At 44.1% G+C, this 22,486-nt stretch overlaps 1 protein-coding gene across 2 annotated transcripts in view; it reads right to left on the reverse strand.

The window, feature by feature from the left end:
* LOC121232946 (E3 ubiquitin-protein ligase UHRF2-like) overlaps positions 1-22,486 on the reverse strand; it is a 169,322-nt gene that overhangs the window by 70,955 nt on the left and 75,881 nt on the right. For both annotated transcript variants that reach the window (XM_041121465.1, XM_041121464.1), the window contains 2 exons: positions 12,622-12,884; positions 4,177-4,395 (listed from right to left, as the gene is read on the reverse strand). In XM_041121465.1, the coding sequence (XP_040977399.1) occupies positions 4,177-4,395; positions 12,622-12,884 (482 nt within the window). The remainder of the gene's footprint in view (positions 1-4,176; positions 4,396-12,621; positions 12,885-22,486) is intronic.

Here is a 22,486-nt window from a genome sequence, read left to right on the forward strand (position 1 = left end):
TGCAAAAGCTATCAACTCAATGTCTTTCAGATTTAAAAAATGTAACTATTTCTGGTAAGTAAGCAAAATATTAAATTGCAGCTCATCATAAAAATATTCTGCCATTCTCTCCTAATCAATCATGTCCTTCATTAGAAATGTTCATAAAAATTCAACATTCCTCCATTCTTACAATAAAAAGCATTCTAAAATCTGAATGGTTAAAATAATTTTAAGGAAAATATTTTTAGAATTACGATACTGTTTGTTGTGGTGAAATTTATGAGGTGCCACCACTAAAGCAAAGTTTTTCTTAGCTAAAAAGAAACATTCACTTCAAGTTACACTGTAACATCAGTTTCAACCTTGGTAACACATGCATCCCCATGTCTCCATCCTCCTACAGAGTTGGAGACAACAGACTGAATCCAACTGCCTTCAGTTCCTTTGTGAATATGATATGGTAAGAAAAGTACTCTGTGTCAAAGGGACAAAGAAAGCTAGCAATAGAGGAGAAGGCTAGCAGTGAATTCTTCAAGGAGACTGTAAAGACTGCATTCTTTAAGATGGGGAAAATAAGCAACGTCACAGCCTATTTAAAGTTGTCATCTGGATTTCTGCAAAAAACTACTGAATTTCTGAAGAACTATACCCAAGTTCCTAAAATTAAACAGGTGTACTGGGTCTGGCTGGGATGGAGTTAATTTTCTTCATAGATGCCCACATGGTGTCGTGCTTTGGATCTGTGACTAAAACAGTGTTGATAACACACCAGTGTTTTGGCTACTGCTGAGCAGTGCTTATAGAGCGTCAAGGCTTTCTCCTTTTCCTACTCCACATAGATAGGTTGGTTATCAACTGCACTTTAGATGTAGCCCCTATGGTAAAGGAAGACCTATGGGGATGTCCCACTGAGGCCCAGTGGCACCCACCAGTCAAAAAGGGTCCTGGTCCACTCAGAGCCCATTTATTGCCAATAGGCGCTTGCTTTACAGGTGCAGCACCCAGGTATTATAAGAGGTAATTTCTGCTATGCCCATTCTGTTTTCTTCCCACCTCCCTGAAGATGCAGCTATAGTTACCACCAAACCCCCTTGTGTCTGCAGGTACTTAAAAATCCCCTTAAGCCTGTGCGAAAGGGCCATGAACCAAAGCACCTCAAAGCATGGAAATACTATTTGGCCCTAGGCATTCCTGAAAAGGCAATCCTCATTATGGTAGTAAAGGGTGGCAAGGTGTGCTAGCCTCATATTGGGAATGAGAGCATGCTTTTTTTTTAGGGCCAGTTCTGTTCAATATTTTTATCAATGATCTAGATGCAGGAGTTGAATGCACCATTAGCAAGTTTGCTGATGATATTAAACTGGGAGGTGCTGTTGACTCTCTCGAGGGGCAAGAGGACTTGCAGAGGGATCTAGATAGATTGGAGCATTGGGCAATGATTAATGGAATGAAATTTAACAAGAACAAATGCCCAGTTCTGCACTTGGGATGGAGTAATGCTGGGCACAAACACAGATTGGGAGAGGAGTGGCTGGAGGGCAGCCCTGCAGAAAGGGATCTGGGGGTGCTGGTTGACAATAGGCTCAATATGAGTCAGCAGTGTGCCCTGGCAGCCAAGAGGGCAAACCACATCCTGGGGTGCATCAAACACAGTATAACCAGCTGGTCAAAAGAGGTGATTATCCTGCTGTATTCAGCAATGGTGCAGCCTCACCTTGAGTACTGTGTTCAGTTCTGGGCCCCACAGTTTAAGAAGGATGTGAAGGTCCTTGAATGCATCCAGAGGAGGGCAACAAAGCTGGTGAAGGGGCTGGAAGGCATGTCCTATGAGGAGCGGCTAAGGATTCCAGGTTTGTCTAGTTTGGAGAAAATAAGACTGAGAGGCAACCTCATTGCTCTCTACAGCTTCCTGAGGAGGGGAAGTGGAAAGGGAGGTGCTGATCTCTTCTCCCTGATGTCCAGTGATAGGACACATGGGAATGGTTCAAAGCTGCGTGAGGGGAGGTTCAGACTTGCCATTAGGAAGCATTTATTTACCAAGAGGGTGGTCAACCACTGGAACAGGCTTCTTAGAGAGGTGGTCGATGCCTGTCAGTGTTTCAGAGGCATTTGGACAATACCCTTAATAATATGCTTTAACTTTTGGTCAGCCCTGAAGTGGTCAGGCAGTTGGACTAGATGATCACTGTAGGTCCCTTCCAACTGAATTATTCTATTCTATCCTATCCTATCCTATCCTATCCTATCCTATTCTATTCTATTCTTTACTTGCCACTTTCCTTGCCTTTTCTGATATTTATGAACTCCTTGGGGATTGCCCCCTTACACTTTAGGTTTTACATCCTATTCACAATGTCCTTTGCAATGTTCCTTTCCTGAAGGATGTGCACAATCCATTACCGTTCAGCGCTGGGTTTTTGGTATCTCCGCTATCATCGACAGAGTCTGATCTTGAGGTCCCAACCATTTTGTTCTCACCCCTCTCTCCTTTCCCTATTCTGCAGCTACCGATGATCCCTAAGACTCACCTATTACAGAAACCCCTCCCTTTGCCACCTTCACAAGCTCTTGTAGGGACTACAGTGCGAGCATGTATTCCCTCTACCAACACCATCACCACAGCTCTAATTACAGGGGTACTAGGACCAAATTTGTATGAAGGAATTCTTAAAAGAGTAACTCAAATAACTATCTGCTGCTTGGCTTGTAGCCTAGACAGGATGCATTTTGTTCTTTTCTTGTAGATTGCCTCCTTTGACATCCTGCTACTCTGAAGAAGAAATCCCAATTCCCCATGACTCTTGATTCACTAAATTTTCAGGACAAATGAGAAAATCTGGCTCATGGAATCCACTATTTGAATATTGCCAGATCCGTGATCTATCCCGTGCATCATCAACAATAGGCCTAGCAAGGAACAAAAGGATGGCAATCAGTAGACATTGAAGCTTGCATCCCTGAGCCAGGTCTGGAGTTCGTGTGTGAAGGAAATTCCTTTAGAAACTTTGATATGTGCCTTAATTCCCCTAGCACTCTGTCATTTCTCAGTAGACCCCAGTGAACTGAGATGATACTCATCTATGTCTGGAACAGCTGTGTATCTTTACAATCTTCATGTCCTTCTGTATATATCGACTCTACATATAACCATACTTTATGGTAGTTAATCTATGTACCTGGTATTTTACAACCCTATCTGGCTGTGATTTTAACTATACTGCCCCAATTATCACTTATCAAGTACTGTCAACTAACTATACCCTCTACCACCACATCACCCCTACCCCTATCAGTATGAATTTATTTCTGATTGAACAGGTTTTGCCACATGAAGACCTATATCGACTATTGAAACAGGCAAAGGAGCAGGCACAACAAATTTTAATAGCTGTCCACCATGATATCACAGAGATCAAACAAATCCTGGAATGTGTTAAAAAAATAGTCAAATATAGTTGGTGGGAATCCCTTCTAGGATGGTCTGCTACAGCTATAGGGATGTCCCACTTAATTCCCCTAGATTTTATACTTATTTTGAGTAGTTTCTTACTTGTTCTAGTCATCATATTATATATTTGTACTTGGCTTCTGGCTTGCATTATTCTGATGGTTTCTTGATGCACCACCTTATTGACTGCCTTGATTCTAACCCTTCATCACTCCATGACCAAACTCCCCTCCGCACCTGACACCCTTGGGGAGGTGGGAGGCATTGACATCCGTCTTGGCCTTATGCTGTCATGACAAGATGACCACCCTTTCCCCCACTGAATTGAGTAAGCAAGGGTGGAAATGGGAGGCTAGTATTGCCTTATGTGGTATTTCTGGGTCCCATGCACACCAAGGATGGAACCGGCATAGAGGGGGAAGCAGACGTGGGATGTGATGATTGGTAACAAGTCCAGATAGTGCTTCTATGACTCAAGAAAAGAGGACGGTCCGATCAGATGAGTATTGTCTCAGCATGTTCACCGTGGTCTATTGAGAAATGACAGACTCTACTAGGGGAATTAAGGCACATATCAAAGGTTCTAAAGGAATTTCCTTCACACACGAACCCCAGACCTGGCTCAGCTGTGGAAATACAGTATGTTAATCTAATGATGAGTAGCAAACAAAACCTAAAAGCTTTAGGTTTTGTTTGCTTGTTTAAGAATGTAAATAGACTTTCTGTATTAGTCAAAGAAATCTTACCCCAGAAGAATTTTGGCATGAACCTCTTTGTTAGTCCTTGAAATTTCTCTCAGAGAGGTAATTTCTGCATCAAACCAGAATCCTCTTTCTTCTGGAGCCTCAACATTGTAGTTAACCATCACCACATCACCCACTTTTAGTTCACTCCACTTCAGAATGGTTCTTGCTCTTGGTCGAAGATTTTTGGTGTCCATTTCTACTATGCCATTCTCTGGATACCTTGAAAGGCAAAACCAAACAGAAGTGACAATTAGTACTCCCAAAGTAGCAAGAAGTAAGTTAAAGACAATATTTTTCAGAAGCACAATTTTCAAAATAACTTTTGGGAGTGTTAATGCTTAACTCTGTTTAAAAATTTGATCTAGTATGTTTTTTCTAAATTTTATATTAGTCTAAATGCAGACTAGTGACTTGACTAATCTCATAGCAGAAAAAGCATCCAGCAATCCAAAGGAAAAAAAAAGAATCCATGAGCATTTGAAGTTTTCTTTTTATAAGGTCAAGTTTCCACATAGGCACAGATCAAATTTGTTCTCAGTAAAGTCAAAGGACTCAATTAAGCCAACAATGAAAAAGCAACAAAGATTAAAACTCGAATCTTCAAAACTGCTCAATTCTAGTTTAACTTGGCTTTCATATATTTGTTACATTTCCACCAATTTCAATTACAACATAGCTAAGACAATGTTAGCTCATTAAAAAAAAATCAACCCTAAAAACACAGCATGTATAAAAAAATTCTCGTGATGAAGATTGCAAGAGTCCACATTACATTTACCAAACAATGTTTAAAAATATGGCTAACTGCAGAAACCCATAACCAAAATCAGGACTATTTCCAACACTTTCTAATAGACATATTAGGTAATAGTGTTAAAGTTTTTTCTCTCTTCAGTTATAATATTAAAACCCTATTATGTTAAATCAGAGAAGCACTACTTGAGGATTTCTCTTTATGAGAAATAGTAAGGGTTGCAAAATTATAAGAAATAAAGAATAGACAGAAAGAAAAAAACCAGTTCACTAAAAGACATTTATGGATTTTTGGGTTGTTTGGCAGGGTTTTTTTAACTAGAAACCTGATTATCCTGCCCCCATCCCAGCTATATTATGAATAATTTCTAAAAAGCTCTATTCCCTTTTTGAGTTGAGAGACAGTCATTTAGAACAATTAAAGTAGGACTATTTGAATGGGATTGTACTACAATTAAGGAGCACAAAACAAATAAAAAAGAGGTGCTTAAGGTTTTGGAGGTGTCACTTCTATATAACAACATAGTCTTAAATTCTCTGTATAAAGCCATTTTGCAGTGACTGTAGAGGCTGCATAGCCTCCCTATGTGCTGGAAAAACCGTGCAATGTGGACACTAAAAATAATGACAGGAAAAGGAAGTTGGACTGCTATAAAAAGATAGAAATATAACCTCTTAAACTAAAACAGGTTAATTAGAATAGAATAGAATAGGATAGGATAGGCAGACACAAAAGGCCAAAGCTCAGTTAGAGCTGAAACTGTCCAGTGTTGTGTTAGAGAACAAGAAATAGGTACATTAATGACAAGAACAGGTCTAAAGAAAACATTGGACCAATACTTGCTGAAGACAGTCGCCTGACAAATAGGGATGAAGAAAAAGTAGAGGCATTCAATGCTTTTTTTGCATCAGTCTTTAATAATACTGATAGACCTTGGGCTGCCCGGTCCCCTGAGTCGGAGGACTATGACTGCGGGAACAGTGACTTTCCATTTGTGGACACTGAAATTGTAGCGGACCAGCTGAATCAGCTGAATGTTCACAAGTCCATGGGGCCTGATGGAATTCATCCGAGTACTGAAGGAGCTAGAGGATGTTACAGCAGGACCCCTCTTGATCATCTACCAAAGGTCTTGGGAGTCTGGGGAGGTCCCTGCTGACTGGAAGACTGCCAATGTTATTCCAATTTACAAGAAGGGTGTGAGGGAAGACCCAGGGAACTAGAGACCTGTTAGTCTAACCTCAATACCTGGAAAAATTATGGAGAAGATCAAACTGGGTGCTATTGAAAGGCATTTAAAGAACAAGGCAGTCCTCAGGCACAGACAACATGGGTTCACAAAGGGAAAGTCCTGTCTAACTAATTTGATCTCCTTCTATGATAAGGTCACCTGCCTAGTGGATGAAGGGAAGATGGTGGATGTGGTTTTTCTGGCTTTCAGTAAGGCTTTTGGTACTGTCCCTCTCAGCATCCTTCTGGACAAGTTGTCCAACTGTGGGATGAGCAGGTTCACAGTGCGCTGGGTGCAGAACTGGCTGAAGGGGAGGGCTCAAAGGGTTGTAGTGAATGGGGCTACAGCTGGTTGGCGACCGGTCACTAGCGATGTTCCTCAGGGTTCAATTCTGGGGGCAGTTCTGTCCAATATATTTATCAACAATCTGGATGCAGGAGTTGAATGCACCATTAGCAAGTTTGCTGATGATACCACACTGGGAGGTACTGTTGACTCTCTCAAGGGGCAAGAGGCCTTGCAGAAGGATCTAGATAGATTGGAGCATTGGGCAATGATTAATGGAATGAAATTTAACAAGAACAAATGCCCAGTTCTGCACTTGGGATGGAGTAATGCTGGGCACAAACACAGATTGGGAGAGGAGCGGCTGGAGGGCAGCCCTGCAGAAAGGAATCTGGGGGTACTGGTTGACAATAGGCTCAATATGAGTCAGCAGTGTGCCCTGGCAGCCAAGAGGGCAAACCACATCCTGGGGTGCTGTGGTGAGTTGACCCTGGCTGTACACCAGGTGCCCACCAAAGCCGCTCTATCACTCCCCCTCCTCAAATGGACAGGGGAGAGAAAATATAACAAAAGGCTTATGGGTCAGGATAAGGACAGGGAGAGATCACTCACCAATTACCATCACGGGCAAAACAGACTCAGCTTGGGGAAAATTAACTTAATTTATTACCAATTAGACCAGAGTAGGGTAATGAGAAATAAAACCAAATCTTAAAACACCTTCCCCCCACCCCTCCATTCTTCCTGGGCACAGTTTCACTCCTGAATTCTCTACCTCCTCCCGCCGAGCAGTGCAGAGGGACAGGGAATGGGGGTTGCAGTCAGTTCATGACACATTGTCTCTGCCGCTCCTTCCTCCTCACGGGGAGTACTCATCACACTCTTCCCCTGCTCCAGCATGCGGCCCCTCCCATGGGAGAAAGCTCTCCACGAACTTCTCCAACATGAGTCCTTCCCACGGGCTGCAGGTCTTCACGAACTGCTGCAGCGTGGGTCACTTCCATGGCGTGCAGTCCTTCAGGAACAGACTGCTCCAGGGTGGGTCCCCCACGGGGTCACAAGTCCCACCAGAAAACCTGCTCCAGCGTGTGCTCCTCTCTCCATGGTCTGCTGGTCCTGCCAGGAGCCTGCTCCAGCGTGGGTTTCCCATGGGGTCACAGAATCCTTTGGGTGCATTCAGCTATTCCAGCATGGGGTCCTCCATGGACTGCAGGGGGACAACCTGCCTCACCATGGTCTTCACCACGGGCTGCAGGGGAATCTCTGCTCTGGTGCCTGGAGCACCTCCTCCCCCTCATTCTTCACTGACCTTGCTGTCCACAGGATTGTTTCTCTTAAATGTTCTCACTCCTCTCTCCAGCTGCAATTGCTGTCGCACAGCAACTTTTTCCCCTTCTTAAATATGTTATCACAAAGGTGCTACAACCATCGCTGTTTGTCTCAGCCTTGGCCAGCAGCGGGTACATCTTGGAGCCAGCTGGCATTGGGTCTATCAGACATAGGGGAAGCGTCTAGCAGCTTCTCACAGAAGCCACCCCTGTACCCCCCCGCTACGAAAACCTTGCCATGCAAACCCAGTACATGGACACAATGGGATTGCCTGCTTCTGTGCTTCTAAAAGTTGGTTCTTAAAGACTGACCAGCACTTGTGGAGTCCTAAGTCCTCAAAAGCAGATTCCCAGGGGACACTGCTAAATAGCTCCCTCGATAGCTTAAAGTTTTCTCTCTTGAAATCCAGGGTAGGAACTTATGTTTTCGGCTGGGATACAGTTAATTGTCTTCCTAGTAGCTGGTATAGTGCTATGTTTTGGATTCAGTATGAGAAGAATGTTGATAACACACTGATGTTTTCAGTTGTTGCTAAGAAGCGTTTAGTCTAAAGTCAAGGATTTTTCAGCTTCTCATGCCCCGCCAGCAAGAAGGCTGGAGGGGCACAAGAAGTTAGGAGGGGAAACAGCTATGGCAGCTGACCCAAAGTGGCCAACGGGGTATTCCATACCATGTGACGTCACATCTAGTGTATAAACCGGGGGGAGTGGGGGTGGGGGGATCGCCGCTCGGGGACTAACTGGGTGTCGATCGGTGGGTGGTGAGCAATTGCATTGTGCATCACTTGTATATTCAAATCCTTTTATTATTACTATTGTCAATTTTATTAGTGTTATCATTATCATCATTAGTTTCTTCCTTTCTGTCCTATTAAACTATTCTTATCACAACCCACAAATTTTACTTTTTTTTCCAATTTTCTCCCCCATTCTACTGGGTGGTGGGGAAGTGAGCAAGCGGCTGCGTGGTGCTTAGTTGCTGGCTGGGGTTAAACCACAACGCGGGAATAAACATCACTGAGTAGAAGAAGTAGAAGAAATATTAGCAGAGCAATATGTAAACCACTCAGGGATGTGATAGAGATGCACAGGTGTTGTAATTAAATGGGAGGAGATCAGAAAGCAATGTATTGTGCTAAAGGAATAAACTGTGAGGGGTTAGTCCTGAGATGGACTTAATGCCCCTGTACGTGGTCTGGCTGGGATGGAGTTAACTTTCTTCATAGCGGGCCCGTATGGTACTGTGCTTTGGATTTGTGACCAAAACAGTGTTGATAACACACTAGTGTTTTGGCTACTGCTGAGCAGTAATCGCGCAGCATCAAGGCCTTCTGTTTCTCACTCTGCCCCTGCAGCAAGTAGGCTGGGTGTGTGCAAGCAGTTGGGAGGAGACACTGCTGGGACAGCTGACCCAAACTGACCAAAGGGATGTTCCATGCCATGTGACATCGTGCTCAGCAATAAAAGCTCAGGGAAAGAGGAGGAAGGGGGGGGAACGTTTGTGGTTATGACATTTGTCTTCCCAAGCAACCGTTATGTGTGCCGAGGCCCTGCTTTCCAAGAAGTGGCTGGATATCTGCCTGCTGATGGGAATGAGTGAATGAATTCCTCTTTTTGCTTGGCTTGCGCACGCAGCTTTTGCTTTGCCTTTTAAACTGTATCTCGATGCACAAGTTTTCTTGCCTTCCTCCTACTTTCTCCCTGTCCTGCGGGAGAGGGGAGTGAGCGAGCGGCTGCGTGGGTACTTGGCTGCTGCCAGGGTCAACCCACTATACCCCCTGTGACAATATAGGCTGCGGAGTGACTGGCTGGGTAGCAGCTCTGCAGAAAAGGACCTGGGGGTCCTGGTAGACAGCAAGCTGAACACGAGCCAGCAGTGTGCCCTGGCAGCAAAGGTGGCCAACAGCATCCTGGGCTGTGTCAACAGGAGCATAGGCAATAGATTGAGGGAAGTGACTATTTCCCTTTACTCAGCGCTTGTTAGATCATATCTAGAATATTATGTTTGGTTTAGGTCCCTCAATGCAAGGAAGATGCTGACAAGCTGGTGTTAGCCCAGTGGAGGGCTGGCAAGATGGCCGTCAAGATGCCCTCTGTGAGGAGGGGCTGGGGGACTGGGCTTGTTCAGTCAGGTGAAGGAAAAGCTTGGCGGGGGGGGGGGGGGGGGGGGGGGGGTGGCAGTGGCAGCTAATAGCAGCCTTTCAGTGCCTACAAGGAGGTTGGTAGGACCTCTTAGCATGATCTTCTCCCCCACCCCCAAGAAAAACACAATCGTGTTCCAGTATAAATAAAGCTGATTAAAGCTCTCGACTACGGAGGTGCGAGATATATTATGTCGGACAACATTCAACTTGCTCTTGAACTGACCAGTGTCAATACTAATGGGACAACTGGGGGGGGGAAAGAAAGAAACAGCTCTAGATCTTCATTGAAGTGGAGACCTGTGGGATCTTTGGGGTTTGAAGACAGCTAGGAGAAATAGACCTGTATTAGGAAGTTTGGTCCAAAGAACTAGATCTATGACAGTGGAGGGCTTCACATTGAGATCAAGGGTGAATAGCTTTCCAGTATATCATGAATAAACATCACTGAGTAGTCAGTTCCAGACGTAAACAGAAAGAAAATCAATGTTTGATTCCCACCCCCCACCCCCCCCACCCCCCTTTTTGTGTGCATGCATTGCCAGACTGGACCTGACACAACAGCCGGGTATCAAATGAGCTTTGCCATAACACGAAGTCTCAGAAACACAGTGTAGGTCTACCCCACATTCCCAACCCCATCTCAAAACATTACAACAGACTTGTCCTTCAGCTGTAGCCTTCTTCAATGTGCATGTTAACTACCACTCAAAGAACAAAGAAGTGGGATGTTGAAAGGTAAATATGAAGTGTCACAAATGATGCCTTGTGTTTTGTCATATGTAGGCCGTTAACTTTTACCGAAGTCTCTATTAGCTGATAAATGCATAGATCTTGCTCGCTAGAAAGTTTTGGAATAACTTTTCTCCCTGTAAGCTCAAACTTTTAACATTTCAGGCCGATCAAGTAAATGACCATGACGTAAGCAAAATTAGATAAGGCATAATGTTTTAAGATGGTCACTGGCTGGGAATACAAACTTGTGACAGATCGTGTTAGATGCAGACAGTCATCTTAGTCTTCCTATACTGGAAATGCTAGATCTTGAGGTACGCATGAAGTAAAATTGACATTTTGTAAGCATAGGTACACCTATGCAGGTCAGATCAGCTTGACTATACTTTCTGCTTCACAGGTGGCTTCTCCCTCGAATCTCTAACTCACGTAAAATGACACTATCTACAAAAGAGGAACATAATTTAACTCCAATAATTACAAACACACTCTCAAATTTTTGCCCTTTGCTCAATTAAATACTTCTGTGATGTTACACAATTAACCAATCTTAGAACCAGGTCTTTGAAAGCATACCATGATGCATATCTGTCATTTTAGAGGCAATTGTTTTGTTTTTTTTTTAATTATTTTTTTTTAAGAATAGTTCAGTTGAAAGGGACCTGCAACTATCATCTAGTCCAACTGTAATGATACTGGGCGACTGAAGTTGTGAGAAAGTTCTGAATTTAAGTATTTCAATAACTTTTAAAGTAAATTTTTGCTTTCAACACTGTAGCTATCTATTTGGGGGGGGGGGGGGCGCGTGCACATCTGCAGATAAAAAATTGATGGTTGCAGATATAAAACTGCATTTGAACTCCATGTTCAGACAAAAGCTATATTATCCTCCAAGGTAAGTATATAAAGAAAAGTTGTATCCAGTGTTGCCAAGAGCAGCTAAAAGATGTTCAGCTTAAGTCTTCAACATTCTTGGTTTTTCCCTAGCAAAACCAGTTTAAATTGTAATTATTTAAAAACAACAAAACTTGAAATCGATACTTTAGAAAATATTTTGAAAACTTGAATTGAATTTATCCTCAACAAGACTAATACCAAATATGCTTCTGTGTAAAGTAAACGTATGTTCCTTTACCTTTGATCTCACGTGCCAAAGTGCGATATTTTTGTTGTTCTCTGTAATAAAAAATTCTCATTGATGCCGTTGGTTTAGAAGCTTAGTTAGCTGCTTCAGCAAATTAAGGCATCATTAAAAAAACTAGGATCCAATTTATGTGAATGCACCGGTGCAAAAGCTGGTGATGAGAAATCCCTGCAAGTCCCACTGAGTTTATGGCACAAAGCCTCTACTCTAGCACATCTGTCGTAGGTTCTGAAATTTGCTTGTACCACAGATTTAAAAAAGTAAAAATAAAAAAATACCTTTGTACCCTCACTCCAGCTCAGAACTGATTTTTATGTTCCCAGTCACCAGATTCTCTACAAGAAACCTCTACATGAAATGCAGACCCGTCATCTCATGCATAAATACTACTTTTAAAACAAAATTTAAACAATTCAAGCACCAGAACTTGCTCCCATGAAACACTTGTTTAGACTTCAATGGAAGGAACTGAATATGAGCAGAGTAGTTTTTAAAGAAAATATTAACTTATATTTTATGTAGAAAAACAAGTACAGAAAAATCCAATGCATAGTTTCCTTTCCTTAGAGATAGGCGTTCTGAGTTTCATAAAGTCAAGATAAAGTTAATACTTCACAGGAATTTGTGAATAAAAGAAAAAAACCTCGTTACTCTCAGGATATTCATTATATCTGACGGAAAGACATTATGGCTTTTTAATACTTCTTTCCTTGGTTGCAATATTGAACGTGCGCTCTTTGATTCCAAGTTTCTTCAACAAAATTCTTTGTTTATACACGCCAAATCATAACATATGATGTCCTCAAAATAATATCAGAAGCACTTACTCGTCATACTTGATATGATAAATAGCTTCTTCATCAGTGTCCATGCAGTCTGAGTAAGATGTGGATGGTGTACTGTCCAAATAATTTGCATTCTCTCTAGAATGATCTTGACTTAAGTTTCCATTAGTCCTTTTGTAAGAATTGCCACTCTTTACTTGAGCTTTACCATTCTTACGTCCTTTTGTTGCTCGAGTAACATTTTCTATATGAGCTTCAAACCAGGCTCCAATGCTGACATCACGGGCATCCACCAATTCGTTTATCTAAAAGGAAAATTTGATAATGAATATTTATTTTCTATAATCCTGGTTAAGAACAGAAAGGAAAACTGACTAAAGTACTTAACTGTCAGTGAAAAAAATTCTACACTGCTGATTTCAACTGGTTTGCGCTTGGGTAAGTTGGAGCAATGTTCAGTCATTCAAGTGTTGTGCTTTAAGTATTTTATTCCTCTACTTTTAATAAGATCTGTTATGAACACAATTTGTAAAAAATATGTTTTTAAAAGTTGAGGCTGATTTATTATTTTTTTAACCTACAAATTAGCTTAATCTCTCTTTCTACTGAACTTTTTCTTGCTTCGTGGAATTGTTCCTTATGACTAAAATAAGCACGTATACTTAAGATATTAGCCCACAACCAGATTTTAAGATTTCCCTGGACTACCAAATTGGAATTATTACTTAACCCTGATTCTTTTTGACCTGCACTGCTGCTGAATCCTTCAATGTTTGAGAAAGGGGGGGGGGGGGGGAGATGGGCTCTCCAAGCCTAACAAGGCGGCCATCATAACCAGTGAAGACTGGTCCTTCCAAAAATCTTTCAACTGTAAGAAACAGAAATCTCTCATGACTCTTCTCCTGTTGCGTTAAAGGGTAAAGAAGTTTGGCAGAAAATAAACCCCCTTGCGTTCCAGCTTATCCTCAGATATCAGAGGAGCTGGGGGTGGCTAGGCTTAGATTCTGAGTGTTGTCCAATTCAGCGCTATAATTGCGGTCGCATTCAATATATTGAACTACCACGATTACGGATGCACTAATAGCGCACTGTACTTTCAATTTAGCCGCGTTCAACGAACTAAAACGGCCAGACATGGGGAGTTTGGTCACGTTCAACAAACTATCACGGCTAGATTAATGAACAGTACAGTTTATTAAAGCAACGGGAGTACAGATTCTTTTGGATTGCCGGTGATAAATACACTGTCTGCAAAGCACGTGCAAATAATAATACGGTCGACTACAAGCACATTAAATTATGGAAGAAAAGAGCTCTAATGATTTCTAAGTTTCCCGGGAAAGCACTCGGTACAGCCGAGTGTTTGAATCTCACCCCATAGGCGTCCCTATGGGGGGGCAAGAGAGGTTCAGCCTGTCGACTGGTCCCAGAAGTCAGCGATGTCCTCCCGACTTGTCCACGATGGTATCTTCCCTAACAGTCCCCCTCTCTTAAGGCCTTTTATACTATTTTCCTATTTAGGTGGAGCTTGAGTGACTCTAGTCATACGTACCTTTACTATGATTGGTATAAAATCTCCTCGCTTTACTTTTAAAGGTACATGCTAGAGAAAATTCAGAGCGCATGCTCAGTGAGGGGTGGTCGCACCTTGGAGGCGGGTAACTTTTGGGATGGAGGTGTGTTTTGGTATTATAATGAACAAAGTTCACCCAGAGGACATGATTTTGCGTGTCAGTACCCCAGAACGGGGCACTTATGATATAAATCAGAAGTAGGGCAGTAGGTCGACAGAACCCCCGTTATTTCACCTCCTTGCTTCAGCGGATTCAATGCAGGGGCCTACCGTTCTTGTTCCCTATCCCTGCGATGATATCACAGAGCCTGGCCGTGGTGTCCCCACTCCGCTCCACCCTCCGTGTTGCTTCTCTTTGGGTCAGCATACCAAGCTCCCTTGGTGTTGCTAACATTGCTAAGGTTGCAGGTTATGTTGCTTAGGGAATTATTATGGAACGGATTCCTGGCTGTATTGGGTCTGGCTGAGATGGAGTTAATAGTCCCCATAGCAGCCCTCATAGAACTGTGCTCTACATTAGTAGCTAGAGAGGTGTTGATAACACACCAGTGTTTTGGCTACTGCTGAGCAGCACTGGCACAGCATCAAGGCTGTCTCCCCAACATTTTTGCCCCCTCCCTCAATGGCAGGCTGGGGCAGGGCAAGATCTTGGGAGGGGACATAACCAGGACAGCTGACCTAAACTAACCAAACAGATATTCCATACCATATGACGTCAGCCCAGATATAAAAGCTAAGTAAAGGGAGGCGGAAGGGAAGGCATTTTTTGTCTTCCCGAGCAACCACCACGCGTACTGAAGCCCTGCTTCCCAGGAAGTGGCCAGACATCGCCTGCTGATGGGAAGTAGAGAATAATATCATTTGTTTTTCTTTGCTTTCGCGCGCGACCTTTGCTTTCATTTTATTAAACTGTCCTTATCTTGACCCACGAGCCTTTTGTTATATTTTCTCCCCCCTGTCCAGCTAAGAAGGGGGAGTGATAGAGCGGCTTTGGTGGGCACCTGGCACCCAGCCAGGGTCAACCCACCACACTGGCATATCCACTGCGTTCCACCCTGGAGGTTCACCTTCCCTTAAGAGTGTGGGGGGAACATATCGATAAGTCACTTCCAGCAATCATTCCACATCTCCTTTCTGTGCTCACAGTAGTGCTGGTAGTAAGTTATGAAACTACTCTATTGTAGAGCATGTTTCATTCATTCATTATCCTAACACATTTTTTTTCAAGCCTTCAACTTATTAAATACATATTACTTCAACAATACAAGGTTTTTCCTGTGATTTGATGTAAACCACTGAGGTATACATCGCTTCAGTTACACAGGCATTCTTTTAAAAATTGTAGTGTATAAACGGTTATTTTCTTTGAAATATTAACTGGAATAAAATAGTATAAAAAAAACCCAACCACTTAAGGAACACCTTCGTACACTGCACACCACGTATAAGAAAACATTATTGCAATAGAACTGCTATGGAGCCATACCAAGTGAAGAAGATAAGGCGTATGGAAGAAGACTCTAAGATGAGAAACTTAAAGTAAATTCTAAAAATGCTCAGAATAGGTTTGATTACTGTAAAATCAAATTGGGGGAACTACTTTTCACGCTCATTTTGGAAATAATATTTTAACAGGAATATTTTACAGATGTATTTTTAGATTTACTTTATTTGCAAATGTCGTGGTTTAACCCCAGCCAGCAACTAAGCACCACGCAGCCGCTCACTCGCTTCCCCCCCCACCCAGTGGGATGGGGGAGAGAATCGGGGGAAAAAAAAAAATGGTAAAAATTTGTAGGTTGAGATAAGAACGGTTTAATAGGACAGAAAGGAAGAAACTAAGAATGATAATAATAACGATAACATGACAATAATAATAATAATAATAATAGGATTGGAATATACAAAACAAGTGATGCACAATGAAATTGCTCACCACTTGCCGACCGATGCCCAGTTAGTTCCCGAGCAGCGATCTGCATCCCCACCCCCCACCCCCCCCCCCGGCCAACTCCCCCCGGTTTATATACTAGGCATGACGTCACATGGTATGGAATATTCCTTTGGCCAGTTGGGGTCAGCTGTCCTGGCTGTGTCCCCTCCCAACTTCTTGTGCACCTCCAGCCTTCTTGCTGGCGGGGCATGAGAAGCTGAAAAATCCTTGACTTAGTCTAAACACTACTTAGCAACAACTGAAAACATCAGTGTGTTATCAACATTCTTCTCATACTGAATCCAAGACATAACACTATAGCAGCTACTAGAAAGAAAATTAACTCTATCCCAGTTGAAACCAGGACAGAAAAACATCCTTTTCTTCTAATTTTTTTATATAAAGAAGGAAATTTACCTTCTAAAGACCATCTAAATGTCCCTTTAAAAAAAACCAAAACCAACCAAACAACAAACAAACGAAAAAAAACACCAGAAAATTTGAGCCCAAAAGATAACACATTAACATAGCAGCCAACCAACCCCAGGGCATGAACGAACTTGTTTTACCACTCTATGATGCACAGAAGAGAATTGTGCATTTCCAAAATGTTTAATAAGCAGGCTCTGTACTGATACATAGATAGAACAATTATGAAACTCATTTTTCTGGGATAAATTTGTAAGGCTGAATTGCTTCAGGGGCTGTGTTATGTGTTTACAGTTTTTTAAAATGAGGGCAGTTTAATTTGCCACAGATGTGTATGGTTTAATTTAGAGCCTTAATCAAGCAGCAAGACAATGACAGAGATGGATATTTATTCTTACTACTGTATTGGGTTTGCGTGGCAAGGTTTTGGTAGCGGGGGAGTTACAGGGGTGGCTTCTGTGAGAAGCTGCTGGAAGCTTCCCCTATGCCCGACAGAGCCAATGCCAGATGGCTCCAAGACGGACCTGCCGCTGGCCAAGGCCGAGCCAATCAGTGACAGTGGTAGCGCCTCTGTGATAACATATTTAAGAAGGGGAAAAAAAGTTGCTGTGGAACAGAAACTGCAGCCAAAGAGTGGAGTGAGACCATGTGAAAGAAACAACTCTGCAGATACCAAGGTCAGTGAAGAAGGAGGGGGAGGAGGTGCTCCAGGCACCAGAGCAGAGACTCCCCTGTAGCCCGTGGTGAAGACCATGGTGAGGCAGGCTGTCCCCCTGCAGCCCATGGAGGTCCACAGTGGAGCAGATATCCACCTGCAGCCCGTGGAGGACCTCACGTTGGAGCAGGTGGATGCCTGAAGGAGGCTGTGACCCCGTGGGAAGCACGCACTGGAGCAGGCTCCTGGCAGGACCTGTGGACCTGTAGAGAGAGGAGCCCACGTTGGAGCAGGTTTTCTGGCAGGACTTGTGACCCCGCGGGGGACCCATGCTGGAGCAGTGTGCTCCTGAAGGACTGCACGCCGTGGAAAGGACCCACACTGGAGAAGTTTGTGGAGGGCTGTCTCCCGTGGGAGGGACCCCACACTGGAGCAGGGGAAGAGTGTGAGGAGTCTTACCCCTGAAGAGGATGGAGCGGCAGAAACGACGTGTGATGAACTGACCGTAACCCCCATTCCCCGTCCCCCTGTGCCGCTCGGGGGGAGGAGGTAGAGAATTCGGGAGTGAAGCTGTGCCTGGGAAGAAGGGAGGGGTGGGGGGAAGGTATTTTAAGATTTGGTTTTATTTCTCATTACCCTACTCTGGTCTAATTGGTAATAAATTAAGTTAATTTTCCCCAAGTCGAGTCTGTTTTGCCCATGATGGTAATTAGTGAGTGATCTCTCCCTGTCCTTATCTTGACTCATGAGCCTTTCGTTGTATTTTCTCTCCCCTGTCCAGCTGAGGGGGGGGAGTGATAGAGCAGCTTTGGTGGGCACCTGGCATCCAACCACAACTACACCCAAAGACCAGCATCTATAAACAAATCAACATGAATGATATTAATTATCAGTATTTAAACTGAAGCAATCATCAGGTAATTTGAAGTACAAATGAAGGCAGTTCCTAAACTAACAAATTTACTGAGAGATAGAGGGTGAAAGGTAAGAATATAATGCATAAGGTATATATCATATTGAGCCTATTTCTTCTTACTTTTCACACGCTTCCTTGAAAAAAAAAAATCAAAAAATTCAACCCTTTCCTTTTTTCCCCCCATGTAAAATCCCAGCATCCAATTTAAATTTTTATTCTCAACTCCCACAATATGAAAAGTATACCTTTTAAAAGATAAACATATAATAAACAAATGAAAGCTCCACCTTGTTTTAAGTCAGTCTGTTGACCTATTTTAAACATAAGGAGCGGGTATTTCTGTAAGGAAACCTCAGGAAAACATCCCTATGTAACCTTAGGCATTTCAATTAGTTCTAGCTTAAAGTGATTCTCAACTTCCTCCTCCTGAAATGCAGTTGAGACACAGACATTATTGAGGTTTCCCCATCTGCAGCTACTTCTTGAGACTAGCTACAAAGATGACAAAGAAGCCATGTTAGTCAAGCCAAAAAACCTTAGAGCCAGAAAGAAGTCAGTCTCCTGTGATCGTTCCTCCCAAATGCATCTTTCTATACTGTGATGCTCACACTTGGACAATAGACTTCCCAGCCTTGTAGCGAATAAAGGCAAATAATTATGAGTATAAACCCTTGAGAACTATATCACAGTTATTTTATATACCACCCTATTTATACCCGATGAACTAAAGATGTAGACAATAGCAGAGGGATTCAAAGAAAAACTAAGGCATTCAGAAGAAGAATGTTAATCAGTGGTATAACATCAAAGCCTTTTTAATCTGTAACTCTGTTATGAATATAATTTGAATCGATAAATCAACATGGACACTTTAAGCTTTGTGGTAGGTTGACCCACGGCGTCCATCCTGCCATTTTATTCCCAAGAGCTGAATCTCCTGTGCAGGTCCCTTGACCTTACTTTTCTTTATGGTGAAACCAGCTTTCAGAAGAATCTGAATTACTCTTTTTCCCTTCTCAAACGCTTCTTCTGCCTTGTTGCCCCCACACGATGATGTCATCTATGTATTGTAAATGTTCAGGGGCATCGCCTTGTTCCAGTGCAGTCTGGATTAGTCCATGACAAATGGTAGGGCTGTGCTTCCACCCCTGGGGCAGTCGATTCCAGGTGTATTGGACACCTCTCCACGTGAAAGCAAACTGTAGCCTGCACTCTGCTGCCAAAGGAATGGAGAAAAACGCATTGGCAATATCAATTGTAGCATACCACGTGGCTGCCTTTGATGCCAGTTCATATTGGAGCTCTAACATGTCTGGTACAGCAGCACTCAGTGGTGGTGTCACTTCGTTCAGGCCGCGATAATCTACTGTTAACCTCCACCCTCCATCAGACTTTTGCACTGGCCATATGGGACTATTATAGGGTGAGCGAGTCTTGCTGATGACTCCTTGGCTCTCCAGTTGATGAATCAGCTCATGGATGGGAGCCAGGGAGTCTCGGTTTGTGCGATATTGCCGGCAGTGCACCGTCCTGGTAGCGATTGGCACCTGCTGTTCTTCAACTCGCAGCAATCCCACAATGAAGGGATCTTCCGAGAGGCCAGGCAGGGTAGATAGCTGTTTGATCTTCTCTGTGTTTACAGTGGCTACACCAAAAGCCCATCGGTACCCCCTTTGGGTCCTTGAAGTACCCTCTCTTGAGATAGTCTATGCCAAGGATACAAGGGGCCTCTGGGCCAGTCACAATGGGGTGCTTTTCCCACTTGGCCCCTGTTAAGCTCACCTCAGCCTCCAATATAGTCAATTCTTGGCATCCCCCTGTCACTCCAGAGATCCAGATGGGTTCTGTGCCCCTGTACCCTGATGGCACCAGCGTACGCTGTGCACCAGTGTCTACCAAAGCCTTATACTTCTGTGGGTCCGATGTGCCAGGCCATCGAATCCACACAGTCCAGTATATCCGGTCATCCCTTTCCTTCTCCTGGCCGAAGGCAGGGACCCTCTATTGCTGTTCCTCATCAGAGTATTCACTGTCTGACCCTTGCGGTGCCATACCAGAAGTCCCCTCACCAGAATCGAGGGAGGTGGTTTCAGTTCTTCTGTGCCTGGAGGATCGCTGATTGCTTTCTTGGGCCTCTACAGCAACTACGCTGACAGCCGCCTTCTTGGGTGACCCCTTCTTAACAGCTGTCTTCCCTCTCAGTTCACGTACGCGGGCTTCCAGCTTAAAGGTGGGTTCACCATCCCACTTCCTCATGTCCTCCCCTTGGTCACGCAGGAAGAACCAGAGTGCACCATGCAGCATACGCCTTGGGCTCCCTTTCCCTCTGACTGGGGCAGGAGAGGACTCGTTTCTTGGAGCATCCCTAATAGCCAAGGCACTGTCCTGTAGGGATGAGGAGACACAGAGATTTTCTTCAAAGTTTTGGAGCCAAGACGACGCTTTCTCCACAGGTGGTGTTTCCATATCTGGGCAATACATTGCTGCCAAGCTGTTAGAATACGACGCTGGGGCACCTTGAATCACCTTTCTCCACATGGCCCGTGTGCACAGGACATCCTCTGGATCTTTGGAGACCTCCTCATCGTCTAGATCACTGTAGATGACTTCCACCACTGCTAACTCTCTCAGGTACTGGATGCCTTCATCTGCGGTAGTCCACTTTTCTGAGGAGTTCACAAGATCTTCTTTGAATGGATATCTTGCCCTCACACTTGAGAGGAGCCATGTCCAGAGACTGCAAATTGCTGCCTCTTTTCCAATTCCTCTTTCAGTTCCCCAGTTTCTAGCGAGGGATCCCAGCTGTTGGGCTTCCTTGCCTTCCAGCTGCTGACTGTCGGCCCCGTTATCCCAGCATCGGAGCAGCCAGGCAGCAATCCGCTCACCTGGCTGGCGGCTGTAGTCTTTCCGCATGTCCCGAAGTTCTGAGGACATCAGGGACCGGGTAGTTTCCGCTTCCTGTCTAAGTTCTCTCACTCCTTCCTCCAATTTCTTTGTCGAAGGACCAGCTTCTAGATCAATCCTTTCCTCTTCTTCTTCTTCCCTTACTAATCGATGATATGGACCCATTGATCTCCTTGTCCACTGTTTCTTTTTCACTACTGGGGCAATTACTGTAGTTGTTGTTGTTTGGGTCCCTATCTCGAGCATGGTGTCCTCAGATGCAGTCTGGGTCTCTGCCTCAACCGTGGTCCTCTGAGAGTGTTGAACTGTGGCTCGGTAGGCATAGGCCAGGCCCCAGTACAGTGCGAGAAGCTGCTGGTTTTCATTGGGATAGGCAAGGCACCCCTCTATCAGGTGGCGCGTCAGTTTGCCAGGGTTGCTTGCCTGTTTGGGTGTAAAGTCCCAGGTTATGGGAGGTGATAACCATCCTAGGAATCTGCCCAAATCCTTCCATATACCCTGCCACCCAGGGACCGGTTGCTTGAGGGCACATTTCAGTATCGCCTCACCCGAAACTTGTCTTCTCTTATACCAGGACGAGACCAGATTCCACAATACCCATAATATACCACCAGTATTAATTATTAGTATTGAACAGCTCACATAAGAGTGAACAAGGACCTCGGGAGCCTGCATAATAAAACAATTCACATCAATGCCCGGTAAGGAGAGGGAGATATATTCCCTCACCTCCTCCACAAGATAGCTCCCACAACACAGCAAAGCCATCAGTGCCAGGGCAAAGCACATAGCCATTATTTGCATTACCATGTTCCCAAACTCAGCAAGATAGAGATAAGCAAGCAGCCAACAAGCTCCGTGACCTGCACAGGAGCTTGCCACTTAATAACTAGCTATAGCACGCTTAATGCAAAACTGCCGTTGTCGAGTCCCTGTTTGGGCGCCAAAAAGGACTGTGGTGGGTTGACCCTGGCTGGGCGCCAGGTGCCCACCAAAACTGCTGTATCACTCCCCCTCCTCAGCTGGACAGGGGGGGAGAAAATATAACAAAAGGCTCGTGGGTCAAGATAAGGACAGTTTAATAAAGTGAAAGCAAAGGTCGTGTGCGAAAGCAAAGAAAAACAAATGATGTTATTCTCTACTTCCCATCAGCAGGCGATGTCTGGCCACTTCCTGGGATGCAGGGCTTCAGTACGTGTAGTGGTTGCTCCGGAAGATGAAAATGCCCCCCTTCCGTCTCCCTTTACTTAGCTTTTATAGCTGAGCTGACGTCATCTGGTATGGAATATCTGTTTGGTTAGTTTAGGTCAGCTGTCCTGGTTATGTCCCCTCCCAAGATCTTGCCCAGCCCCAGCCTGCCATTGAGGGGGGGGGGCAAAAATGTCGGAGAGACAGCCTTGAAGCTGTGCCAGCGCTGCTCAGCAGTAGCCAAAACACTGGTGTGTTATCAACACCTTTCTAGCTACCAATGCAGAGCACAGCACTATGAGGGCTGCT

Source organism: Aquila chrysaetos (assembly GCF_900496995.4).
Source record: "Aquila chrysaetos chrysaetos chromosome W unlocalized genomic scaffold, bAquChr1.4 W_unloc_2, whole genome shotgun sequence".
NCBI classification, from domain to species: domain Eukaryota; kingdom Metazoa; phylum Chordata; class Aves; order Accipitriformes; family Accipitridae; genus Aquila; species Aquila chrysaetos.